Source organism: Pristis pectinata, chromosome 17 (genome assembly GCF_009764475.1).
Source record: "Pristis pectinata isolate sPriPec2 chromosome 17, sPriPec2.1.pri, whole genome shotgun sequence".
Classification (NCBI taxonomy): domain Eukaryota; kingdom Metazoa; phylum Chordata; class Chondrichthyes; order Rhinopristiformes; family Pristidae; genus Pristis; species Pristis pectinata.
The window spans coordinates 7,322,221-7,335,217 of record NC_067421.1 but is presented as its reverse complement, the minus strand read 5'-3'; the positions used below and the strand labels follow the sequence as shown (position 1 = coordinate 7,335,217).

Below are 12,997 nucleotides of genomic sequence, written 5' to 3'. Positions count from 1 at the left end.
CGTTTGACTGGGAGATGTGGGATATCAGTATCATGAGTACATTACAGGATTGTGTCCGACGTGTTTGATACAAAATGAATTGTAGTTATCGATCTGTTGTGCACGGGAAAGTCATTCTTGTTTACAGAAGGGCTTGAAATTAAATTAACTCAAAACATGCTAGATTTTTTTATTATCTTGCTGAATCAAAATGGAAGCATGTTTAGCCAAATTGAATTGATTAGGAACTTGACCATTTCATTCGCCCTCTCGCTGCATGCCTCGCTCATTCACTCCCGTCCCACCCAGGTTCTGATTTCGTGTAAAGTTTGTTCATGTGTTTCCTGTCCTCTAGCCCATCGAAATGTATTAAATGGGGCAGCACTGACTTGATTTTCTGTCAAGACATCCTGCCCCTCCTCTACGAATGAGCATTTTCCAGTTCCTGTGGATGGTTCTGTTAACATACTGCGCAGTGTCCTTTTAGCCCAAGGCAAGTCTCGCTTTTCTGGCCCTGTGTAGAAGCCTTTCTCCTTGTCCAGTGTATCTCATATGACTATTGGTGTCACATCATGCAATCTTTATGAACTGCATGCTTTAATATTAATTGTGAAAGATCCTGGATATTTTAAATGACTGCCATTACCAAGAATTGTCTTTTGTATTCTGTTTTTCTGCTGTGTCCACTGCCTTCTCCCCTCATACAGCAGCCACTCATTCTCTTGAGCCCTTGCCTAAGATGTGAAACCATAAGAACTAGGAGCAGCAGTTGGCCATATGACTGACTCTTGGGCCTGCTCTGCTGGTGAATAAAATCACGTCTGATCTGATCTGATCAGTTCCTCTTCCCGGCCTGATCCCCATAAGCCTCGAATTTCCCTCTAGTGCAAAAAAGTCTCTCAGCCTTGTATATACTTAATGACTTGGGGATAGAGAATCCCAAAGACTCCAACACTGAGGGAAGATATCCCTCCTCATCTCCATCCCTTTATTCTGAGACTATGGCCCTCTAATTCTAGATTTATCCCTCCAGGGGATCATGTGCTCATGGCAACAATCCCATTAAGCCCCCTTAGAATCATGTGTTGCAGTGAGATCACCTCTCTCCAGTACCAGCATGTAAGCTGCCTGTCACGCACTGACAAGCTGGCACAGGCTAGGTTGTCCTTATTACTTCTGGCTGAAATATACCTTGTTTTAGCACAGGAGAGATCGATTCCATACTGCATAGGAATCGGGAGGGACTTGTCGATTGTGATCACAGTGGGAACAACAATGTGCCTTCTAGGTGCCGATTTGTTCCACCTTTTGTTAAGGATTAACCAACCGCTTCTAATTTATCTGTGGGCATAGTGTGTTAGTTATTATAGCCTGAAGGGGCCCTATTTGAATTAACACATTCATTTTCGTCATTGACTACAGTAAGGTCTCTGTTAATCCAGTGTGCACATACCACAACGACTCACGAGCTTTGCTTTGCGTTCAAAATGGCCTGGGGTAAACTCCTTTCCCCTTCATAATTGGTCACAGCCTCTCTAGGCAAATGGAGGAAGTGTGTCAGGGTTCCCAGTCCCAAATGCTATTCAGTAACATTTGCTGGAATTTGTAATTACATGGATTTTGTCAAAGACAGACTTGACCGAGGTACCATCAAGTACCTTGCTGACACTCACTCTCAAGGTTCATGTGAGATATATCTACTTGGGTAGCACTAGAATCTATAGAACTGCCTGGTTAGCATCCTCGGGGGATAGAATTGGTTCTGTAAATGTATTCTGTTGATGCCATTAATTCAGTAGGTTTGGCATCCTGCTGGCATTCTACCTCCACCCCCCGGACAGTGTAAGATGTTGGCAACTCTCCACAACCTCCTCCGATAAGCCATTCTCCCAACATGGCACTGAACTGATTACCCCTACCATTCCTACAGCTGTCTGAGCTCTGCAAGGTGTTCTGAATCAGCCCAAATTGCTGGCAACACTTGGGTTAAAGCTTTTAAAAAAGACAAATTAGGTAAAGACGATACCTGACACACGCAAACCAGAAGTAAAAAAGTAAAAGCGGGAAGAACTCATCAACCTGGGCAGAATTTGTGGCAAGAGGAAGGGTTAATCTCTCAGATCGATGACTGGGGAAAAAACTAGTGAACCTTGAGCCTCGTGCAGAGAAAGTAGGGTGGGTTGGAGTGAAGAGATAACTATTGTGCTGCCGAAAGAGCCTTGCAATCCAACGTGCTTTGCTGATTTTGTAGTATAACGCCTTTCTCGATCCTTTTCCCTGAGCATTTTTATAAATTCTTTGAATATTTGGTTGAGATCCCTTTTATTACTAACGATTTTGCTGATGCACTGCCTTGTCCTAATAACCTAGTATTAATTTCTCCTCACCCTTCCCTTCATTTTGGCCAGTCAGGGATACATCTCCACTTGTTAACCAGAGGAAAGTTGCCTTATGCAGACTTCAAAGCGAGCTCTTAACATTGACTGTTCAGAGATAAAGCCCCCATTTCTCTGGTGTCTCCTCACAACTGCTTATCTGAGATCATCAGCCTTTGACATCACTCAATATAGTTGGGCACGATCTAACTGTTGCCCTACTAATGTAGAAGGGAGGAGCTGCTTCAGGCCACATGCTAACTTAAATGCAGAAGATGCTATTTTACAGTTGACATTTACAAGGTTGCTTTTTGATTAACGGATTAGATTGTTCCAAATTCTGAGCGAGGACCCAACTTAGCTCCCACAAAATTGCTTCGTATCGGTCTAATTTTTGGGTTCTGTTTTTGGGCGTTATGCTTGATTTGTACTTCCCCAATTGTCTGATGACCTTTTCAGCCAGAGATAAACTTATTTTTGTCTAATTGTCCAGCTATGCTGTTTTGGGAGAATAGAGGTAATATTGTGGAATGGAATCTGTATAAAATCTCTGGAATCTCATTCTGGACTTTTTATGCTATTGTTGAATAAATCCTTTTGAGAACGTGATTCACAAAGTTGGCAAGCAGCATAGTGAGCTAAGTTGTACAAAAATGCATGCTGGGAGAGGAACTAGTTATGCAAACTCATCCTATTTGTTCTAAGGTTTAGAAAAGTTAGAGGAGAACTCATTGATGCCTCTAAAATTCTTAAAGGGCTTTACATGCTAAATACAGGGAGGAAGGTTCCCCTACCCGAGGAATCTAGGACCAGGGGGCACGGTTTCAGAATGAGGGGTAGGTTGTTTAGGATTGAGATGAGAAATTTCTTCACTGGGAGTTTAAGCCAATATCGTAAAAACTAACTTGGGTCGCTCAGAATTTGGAATCATCTCCTCTGGTTAAAAGAAACATGCATATAACTGTGAACTACAGAGATCAATAGACCTCTGGATATTTAAGGGAATCCAGGGATGTATTGCTAGAAAATGGGAGAAGATCAGCATCCTGATGGAGCAGGCTCAAAGGCCAGTTCACTTACCCATGCTCCTAGCCCTTGTGCTGTGTTCCAGAAATGTGAGAAAGTTTCCAATGAAGTGAGTTTTAGGCAGCCAAATTAAAGCCATTTTCATCTATGCTTATCCCCCAGTGTGATGGCAATGCTATTGTGCATGTTTTATTTTTAGCCCTGGGTTTTTGAGAGCAATATGGACGAGCACTGTTGAGCTGGTGCTGATCTGTAGGAGCTCATTGTCTAAAAAGAGGGGAGGTACAATTGTCATCCTTTGCAGGTAGACAGGGTTGTAAAGAAGGCTTTTGTCTCCTGGCATTCACAAATCAAAGTATTGAGTATAGGAGTTGGGATGTTATGGTGAGGTTGTATAAGACATTGGTGAGGCCAAATTTGGAGTATTGTGTGCAGTTCTGGTCACCTAACTATAGGAAGGATATCAGTAAGATTGAAAGAGAGCGGAGGAGATTTACTAGAATGTTGCTGGGTCTTCAGGAGTTGAGTTACAGGGAAAGACTGAATAGGTTTGGATTTTATTCCTTGGAGCGTAGAAGAATGAGGGGAGATTTGATAGAGGTTTACAAAATTGAGGGGTATAGATGGAGTTAATGCGAGTAGGCTCTTTCCACCTAGATTAGGAGAGATAAGTACGAGAGGACATGGCTTTAGGGTGAAAGGGGAATGGTTTAGGGGGAACTCCTTCACTCAGAGAGTGGTGGGAGTGTGGAACGGGCTGCCATCTAATGTGGTAAAAGCGGGCTCACTCTTAAATTTTAAGAATAAATTAGATAGATATATAGAGGGGAGCGATCTGGAGGGTTATGGACTCGGTGCAGGTAAATGGGACTAGTGGAATAAAGTTTCGGCACAGACTAGAGGGGCCGAATGGCCTGTTTCTGTGCTGTACCGTTCTGTGGTTCACCTTCATCAATTTAAGTTCCATGTGTTGTACGTGGGATTAAGTGGTGAGAAGGAGCTTCAAAAACACAGTAGTGTGTCCTGCCATTTGGGCAGTTGAGCTATCATCAAGCCCTGTAGCAGAGTGGTTTTGTGTGTGAGGTTATGTTTAGGCTGTCGCGTTATGTTTGGGATGTCGCGTTGCCTGATCAGCTGTGTATGTGTAATTCCACAGGTTGCACTTCCCCCAGCTGGCTTTGCGGCGCAGGTTAGGCCAGCTGAGCTGTATGTCCAAGCCCGCACTCAAGCTCCGTACCTGGCCTCTGTCTTTTCTCTATTTCTTCCTGCCATTTAGTGTCCTTAAGCCTCTTGCAAAGGTAGGATGGCGGCCAACAAGCAGGGTAAGTGTGTGTTATTTTTAGGTTTGTGGTGGGTGGGGTAAGGTGAGGAGAGGGTAAATCCCAGCATCCACAGCTTGCCTGGTTTTTAAATTAATGTATGTTTCCGATGTATAATGTGCTGTGGTTTCTGGTGTACCCACCAATACTTGTACTCTGTTTCTCTATCCAGCGGTGGCATGTAGGTAACAATATGTTAACGATTGTTTTGATAAAGTGAGCAACTGTCTATATTTCGACTGTGTTTGTGTATTCTGCATTTATCCAACTCATTCATGCCCCGATACTGGCCCACTGTCGGTGCCTCTGTGCTGTCTGGGTCTCAGGCTATAGAAAGGTACCTGTTAAAATCTGCCTCTGTGTTGATCAGTCCATATACCGTCGTGTTTAATTTTCATCTGATTACACTCCCGAGAAGCAGGTTGGGAAATTTTACCATGTTGAAGATGCTGTATCAATGCAGGTCATTATGATTAATATCAACAAACTGCAAATGCCGGATATCTGAAATAAAAACAGAAAATGCTGGAAACACTTAAGTCAGGCAGTGTCTGTGGAAGAAGAGTGGAAGATGGTATTTCCCAGTTTTGACGAAAAGTCTTTCACCCAGAATGTTAACTGTTTCTCTTACCACAGATGCTGCCTGACCTGTTGAGTGGTTCCAGTGTTTTCTGTTTTATTATTATGTCTGTCATTAATTTGAATTAACTTCTCCGTCAGCCTGCTTGGTTGAAAAGATCTGACGTCACATTGTAGCTGTGGAATTGTGTTAATTAGAAATTTACACACAGTGGGATTTGAACGTAGCAGGTATTCATCAGGTACATCAATGGGTGGCCACCTCCTTTGGTGCAGATTGTTTCTGTGCGTACCTATAGTTGAGTACACACCATTATAACCAAAACAAAGAAACAAATCATCAGTCGGCACGATGGGTGGATATAAACTATGATCAGACCATATTCTCTTTTCATAGAAACGCAAGGTGCGGCCCAGATTGTTGCAACATGCAGACATTACGATGCCAGCATTGTAACGTTCTTGGCGTGGCTCCACTCCCAAGCAGTTACTACCGTCAGCACTAACGGCATAAGCTTGGCTAAAATGTTAAACAGGTCACTGGCCTCCATCCAGTTCTGTTGCTGGGCCATTGTGTCTGATTCAAAACATGATTTACGATATTTTCTCTTCTGGACCATCAGAATTTGAGCTTGTATGTGGATGGTTGTTTTAGACATTGGAAGAGTTGATTGATAATTTAGTTTTTTTTCTGTGGTCCTCCTGTTCATCTGATGAAATGAGATAAACTGAGAATTCAGTGCAGGTCAACTGATTGGTTCATGTACCATGTCCTTGATATCATTATTAGTTTAGCCATCTGGGAATGAAACTTTGAAAAACCCTCTCTTAAACATTCAACATCAGAAGCTGTCTCACTGACCAAGCTGTGGGCACTCTTCCCAATATCTCTTCTGGTTTGTTGTTGGCTTCCATTGATTGAAGTATAAGTACTGAAAGGTCCTGAGAATTTTTCCCCCACATTAAGTAATGCCCCTACCAAACTTTTTTTTAGTTTTAGAGTTTAAGAAGGAAACTGTTGTACAATATTTTATCTGATGGATTAATGGCACTGTTTATGGTCAATTAAAAAGAAACTTCACTTCCCTTTCGTTAAGACTGTATTCTTAAAGGAAACAGCACTCAAATCCACAGGGTAGAGAGGGCCATGCAAAACACCAATACGACTTGCAGAATGAAAAAATGAAATCATACTGAGGATTTAGAGGCTTCAGATGGTGGGTTGGCAGGGCTTGGACTACAGAGGTAACCCACAGGCCCCAGTCTGGAAACTCCCAGTTTAGGAGCATCAGTAAGAATAGGAGATGGACTCTTGACCTCTCAATCTACCTCGTTATGTCTTATTGTCTGCCTGCACTGCCTTTTCTCTATACAGTAACTGTAACGCTTCTGCATTCTGTTATTGTTTTATATTGTACTACCTCACTGTACTGTGTAATCGATTGATCTGTATGGACAGTATGCAAGGCAAGTTTTCACTGTACCTCGGTACATGTGACAATAATAAACCAATTTACCAATTTCTTGACCCTAAAATTGATGCTGTTGTTCCCAAAACACTGTGTCTGAATTCCTCTAATCGGGTTAAAAGTTGGACAAATCGCTGGCATCCATTTTTGAAAATGTGTGAAAGAAGACTTAGAAAATCATAAAATAATTAAGCAGAGTCAGAATGGCTTAAGGAAGGGAGATCATGTTTTGAAAACCAGTTTTTTGAACAGTGTGAACAATGGGGAATCAGTGGATGCAGTTTACTTGGATCTTCAAAACAGAGCTTGACTACCAGGCCCAAGCCTCTCAGAGCTTGACTCTCTGTTGTGGTTTGGTGGGGCATCGGAAGAATATCTCTCGGTAACAGGATGAGGAGGCTGCAGGAACATTCCCATCGTCAATGACCAAGCATATGAGTGCTAGAGGTCAGTCTGAAGTGTTCATTCATCCAGAAGTCGATATTACTTCTAGGCATCCTCCTGAAGCCGGTCCTCTGCCAATTCTGTTCACTCCACATGATATGAAGAAACAGTGGAGAGCGTTGGATGAATAAAGGCTACGGGACCAGGTAACAATCTGGCGATGTTACTGAAGACCAATGATCAAGCACTGAATGCACCTCTGGTCAGTACAGTTACTTCACTGACATCTACCTAATAATGTGGGTAATTGCCTGTTCACTAAAATTAGGACAAATCCAAATGGGATAAATGCTGCTGCTCAGTCAGCAGCAGTGATGGAAGGTCTCATCAACAGGTTACCAAGCAACAATTAATCAATAACCTGCCCACTAATACCCAGTTAGGGTTTTGTCAGGACCAGTTGTCTCCAGACCTCATCACAACCTTGCTCCACACATGGACCGAAGAGCTGAATTCTAGAAGTGAGGTAAGAGTGACCATGCTAGACATCAGGGTAGTATTTGTCTGTGGCATCAAAGAGCCCGAGGAAAACCAGGCACCAAGGAGAAAACTCCAGTGTTTGGAGTCATACTTTGTCACATGTCGATCATCCCAGCCCCACATCACTGCAGGAGCTCTTTGGGGAAATATCCTAGGCCCAATCACCTTCAGCTGTTACATCAATGACCTTCTCTCCATTATAAGGTCAGAAGAGGAGATGTTCATCGAAGATCACAATGGTCAATTCCATTCACAGCTCCTCAACAATTGAAGCCGTCCATGCCCACAGGCAGCAAGACCTAAACAGAATTTAGGCACGGGCTAGGAAGTGGCAAGTAGTACTTGTGCCAGGCAATGACTACCTCCAGCAAGAGAGTCTAACCACCTACTCCATATTCAGTGCTATTACCATCACCAAGTCCCCCACCATCAAGATCTTGGGGGTCACCATAGACCCTGAACTGGACCGATACTATTCCAACAAGAGCAGGTCAGAAGCTGGATGTCCTGCAGCAAGTGACTTGCCTCTTGGCATCTCAAAGTCTTCTATCATCTACAAGGCACCACTGTGAGGAGTGCCGTGGAATAGTCTTCACTTGCCTGGATGAGTGGAGCTCAACACCATCCGGGAGAAAGCTGCCTGATTCATGGGAACCCTTCCAACATTCTAAATGTTCAATCCCTCCACCACCACTGCACAGTGCCTGCAATGTGCACCATCTGTAAAATTCACTGCAGTTACTCACCCAGGCTACTCTGACAGCACTCTTAATATCAGCAACCCTTACCAACAAGAGGGGCAAACAGCAGGTGTATGGGAACACCAGAAAGTCACACGTCATCCTGCTTTGGTCCTTCATTGCTGGCTTCAAATCCTTGAACCTGCTGCCCAGCGGTGCTGTGGGAGTACCTTAACCAGAAGGACTGCAGTGGTTGAAGAATGGCGTTGGAGCACTGTGTGCAGTTCTGGTAGTCACACTATTAGGAAGACTATGGTTGCACTGGAGAGAGTGCAGAGGTGATTCACCAGGATGTTGCCTGGATTGGAGGATGTTAGTTATGGGTAACGATTGGATAGGCTGGGATTGTTTTCCCTGGAGTGGAGGGGGCTGAGGGGTGTTCTGATGGGGGCATATAAAATTGTAAGAGGTGTCAGATCTTTTTCCTATGGTAGGGTATCAAAAACAAGGCGGCATAGGTTTAAGGTGGGTTGTAGGGTTTTAAAGGGGATTTGAGGGGCAAGTTTTTTTTTCCATAGTGGTTGATATTGAGAACACTACCAGACGAGCTGATGAAATCAGATACAATCACTATGTTTGGGATTCATTTAGACAGGCACTTAAATAGGCAAGGCATAGCAGGATACTGTCCTAAGCTGGACAAGTGGGATTAGTGTAGGTGTGGGAAAGGTCAGTGTGGACATGGTGGGCTGAAGTGCCTGTTTCTGTGCTGTTCAACTCTATTACTAATGTGACTCAGACCACCACCACCTCAAGGGCACAAGTGCCGGCCCTGAAATGGTGTATAGATCCTGAAAAATGAACAACTGGAAAGATTCAGAATGGTTGTGGTCAGACTGGATTTCGGTCAGGTTTTAACTTTTATACCTGAGCAAATCTCCATTTCAAAAATCATTCCGTGTGCAGTGATAGAGCTTGGGTTTGCTGACAGAAAGCCAAGGTAGGGATAATCTCTTTGGGGAAGGGCCACAAGTTAGGGCCCTACAATCGCGTGTGAATCAGTTAAAATCTTTGCTAAAACACCATGAACTATTTAAGTTTGCAAATGGATGATATCTGAAGATGTATTAATGTTAAATAATGGAATAACCATGTCATGAAAATGTTGACTTAATGTTCTGTATTTGTTATTCCTCTTCTGCACTATTTTTGTAACATGGTAATTTTGATGTCTTTATGTCTTGCACTGTGCTGCTGCCGCAAAGCAACAAATTTCACAACATATGTCAGTGATAATAAACCTGATTCTGAATTTATGAATAAAGTATATTTTCAAATTTAAAAAATGGGTCATTTCAGGTTGGTGAACCTTAATTAGTGGGATGCCACAGGAATTGCTATTTACAAAGGGACTGGGTGTCTGAACTTTGCTGAGGATTTATGGATAGGTGGAAAAGTGAGGATACAGAGTCTGCAGAGGGATATAAATAGATGAGTGGGCAAATAACGTGGAGAACTGCAAAATCATCTACTGGGGAAAAATAGAAAAGTGGATTTTTTAAATGTAATGAGACTGTTTAATTCTGGTGTTCCTTTAGAAGTAACACAAAAATACATTGGAGATGTAGCATGTAATTTGGAAGGCAAATTGGATATCGGCATAATTGTAGGGCTGATGGAATATAAAAGTTGTGAAGGCTTGCTACAAGTGTACAAGGCACTGGTGAGACCTCACCTGGAGTTCTGTGTGTGTTTTGGTTTCATTACTTAAGAAGGGATAAACTTGCTTTGGCAGTAGTGCAGAAAAGGTTCACTCAGTTGATTCCAGGTATGAAGGGATCATTTTGAGGAAAGGTTAAGCAGGTTGTGCCTGTGCTCTCAAGCTAGAACGAGAGATGAAGTTATTGTAACTCAAAAGATCCTGTGGGGGAGGGGATACTCGACAGAGCAAATGTTAAGAGGATGTTTCCTCTGGAGAAGAAACTAGAGCCAAGGAGCATCATCTCCAGATAAAGGGTCAACCATATATGATGATGAGAATTTCTTCTCAGCAGGGTATGAATCTTTGGGATTTCTCGCCCCAGGGGAGTTGCAGAGACGGGATGATTGTGGATATTCAAGGCTGGAATGGATTTGTAGTTCAAAGGAATGGAGGGTTATAAGGATTTGGGGAAAAATGTAGAGATAAGACCAAGATCAGATTAGCCATGATCTGACTGAATGGTGGAGTAGGTTTGAGGGGTGTTACGAACCTCTGTTGTTCCTTTCATTTTGGAAACCTTGCCAGAGCACTGAAATTAACCCTGCTTCTCCTCAGCCTCAGCTGAAGTCTTTGCCACAAGTGAACATGCAATATTCCTCTGGCTCCTCTCCTCCATTTGCCACTTGGGTGGGATTTTCCTTGCATTCCCTTCCTCAACAGATAGATGTACCCAGAGAATTTTCTGCAATGCTTTTCCCCACTCTCCTAACCATAACACTGCAGCACCATCAAGGCTTATGGAGGATGTGTGTGTCCCTCTCCCCTCCCCCTCCTCCCCCTCCCTGCACACTCTACTGCAAGTTAAATGTTTGAAGACTGAAGCCAAGTCCCTTGGCCCCAGTAAAATATTTAATACTTTCCCTGGAGGCTGCCTGAGATTGAATCGAATTGGCAGCAGCCTTAGGGGTGGTCTCATGTTTTCTTCATCCCTATTACTGCCTGTTTCCACCTCTGTTCTATCACCCATCTCCACGCTTATTAACGCCTTAACTACTTGGTTACAGCCATCATTTCCACTGCTCTCCTAGGCAGCGTGCATCCTGTCAGTACATCTCTAGCCTGCGTTCCGACTTGGACCCAGGTGTTGAGCCGTCATCCTGAGCCTATTGATTGATATTGGCTCCTGGTCTGGAGCCCATTCAAAATTTTTATCCTTGGTTTCAAATCCTGTGGCTTCCCCCACTTCCAATCTGCAACCTCCCACAGCCCTGCAAACCCCATGATCCCTGCCCTGCTCTCCTATACTGGCTTCTTGTAGGTGCCTCATCTTGTTTCCTCCATCACGTTGGCTCCCTGGCTCTCTAAATCTTCCTTAAACTTGTCTTCCTTTGAGACACTCCTTGGAAACCCATCTATTTGACCATGCCTTTGTCTAATATCTAATGAGACTAATAAATCTTGTGTAATAACATTCCTGTGAAGCAATTTGGGACAGTTTGTATTTTAAAAGGAACTGTATAAATGGGAGATGAAAAGCAAAATACCGCAGCCGATATAAGTTTGTAAAGCAATGCTGTAAGTGTTCGACAGGTCAGGCAGCATCCGTGGAGACTGAATCATTAACTCTGCTTTTATTCTCTGACCTGAGTATATACAAATTTTTTTCTCTCTCTCTCACACACGTTATGTTCTTTTTGCCAATAACTAAGCAAAAGGAAAATACTGGAACTGCTCAGGAGGTCAGTCACTGGTCTTAGAGCAGATAAGGTAATTCTATAGTTGTGTGGAGCCTTTGTTCTCATTCTGGCAGAGTTCTGCAGTTGGAACATTACGGATGCTGACTGTCCCTGTTTGTTTCCTGTTTAGGATTAACAATGACTGATGTTTGTTCATTAAACAGATGCTACCTGAGGCTGCCCTCTGCCAAAGGTGAAGGAAGCAGACAGGGTTGGCCGGTTCCTGGCAGCTCCTCCCCCTCCCCGGCAGATATTTTACATTTCCCTGTGATTGGCAGCACTGGATTGGCCAGTAATATTGCCTGTTCTTCTCGGCCCTCTTTTGGGATTGACAGAGCGCACGAGTTGGTGCTGAGGAATTGCAATGTTGAAGCAAGGAGAAGTCTCCCTTTTGATGCTGACTGCCTTATCCATCTCCCTGGGAGCACACAGTAGGGAATTGATTTGGTGTGAGCTATCAGGGGACAGCTTGGTAACATCTCTGCAGGTTTGATGCTTGGAGTTGACCTCCTTAACATATAAATTAATTTTCAAAAGCAAAGTACCTCTGCTTCAGGTAGTAACTTTTACTCATTTGAAATTATGTTTGGGGATTTCTCCCAACGGGTGTGATCTGTCAGTAATGTGCTAATGTGTAATTGTTCCTCTGTGAAGTAGGCTCTTATGTAAAACCATTCTCCTAAATGTATGCTTTGAAATTTGTTGTTATCTAAAACATTTGACATCCTTAAGAGTTGGCACTGTTTTTCCGTGCAGGACTGGTTTTACTGACTGCGACTTCAGCCGTTACTCTCCCTCCCCCAGCTGAAGCCGCAGCCCTGCCGGTGTCCAGTGTGTAATGTTGCCCGTCTGAATCTTGCAGGTTGGTTTGTATAAAACAATTCCCACCCGGTTGCTGTCTCGTGCGTGGGGCCGGCTCAATCAGGTGGAGTTACCCACCTGGATGCGGAAGCCAGTCTATAATCTGTACATATGGACATTTGGGGTCAATATGAAGGAAGCAGCGGTTGAAGATTTGCAGCACTATCGAAACCTCAGTGAATTCTTCCGCAGAAAGCTAAAGCCGCAGGCACGTCCTGTTTGTGACTCTCACTGTGTGGTAAGTTGTGTTCATTGGTGCTCAATGTTTCCACGTACAACAGTGACATTCTGAAGAACCTATCAAAAGAAAATACAGGTTACCTGCCTCTCTGCCTCTTCTCGGATTC

General features: G+C 43.5%; 1 protein-coding gene across 7 annotated transcripts in view; it reads left to right on the top strand.

Moving 5' to 3' along the window:
• The window catches only part of pisd (phosphatidylserine decarboxylase), a 92,911-nt gene that overhangs the window by 70,484 nt on the left and 9,430 nt on the right, over positions 1 to 12,997 (top strand). For 5 of the 7 annotated variants that reach the window (XM_052031972.1, XM_052031971.1, XM_052031973.1 and 2 more), the window contains exons 2-3: positions 4,537 to 4,702; positions 12,652 to 12,888. In XM_052031972.1, coding sequence (XP_051887932.1) covers positions 4,589 to 4,702; positions 12,652 to 12,888 — 351 coding nt within the window. In that variant the 5' untranslated portion in view covers positions 4,537 to 4,588. The remainder of the gene's footprint in view (positions 1 to 4,536; positions 4,703 to 12,651; positions 12,889 to 12,997) is intronic. The other 2 variants (XM_052031969.1, XM_052031974.1) reach the window with 1 other exon arrangement.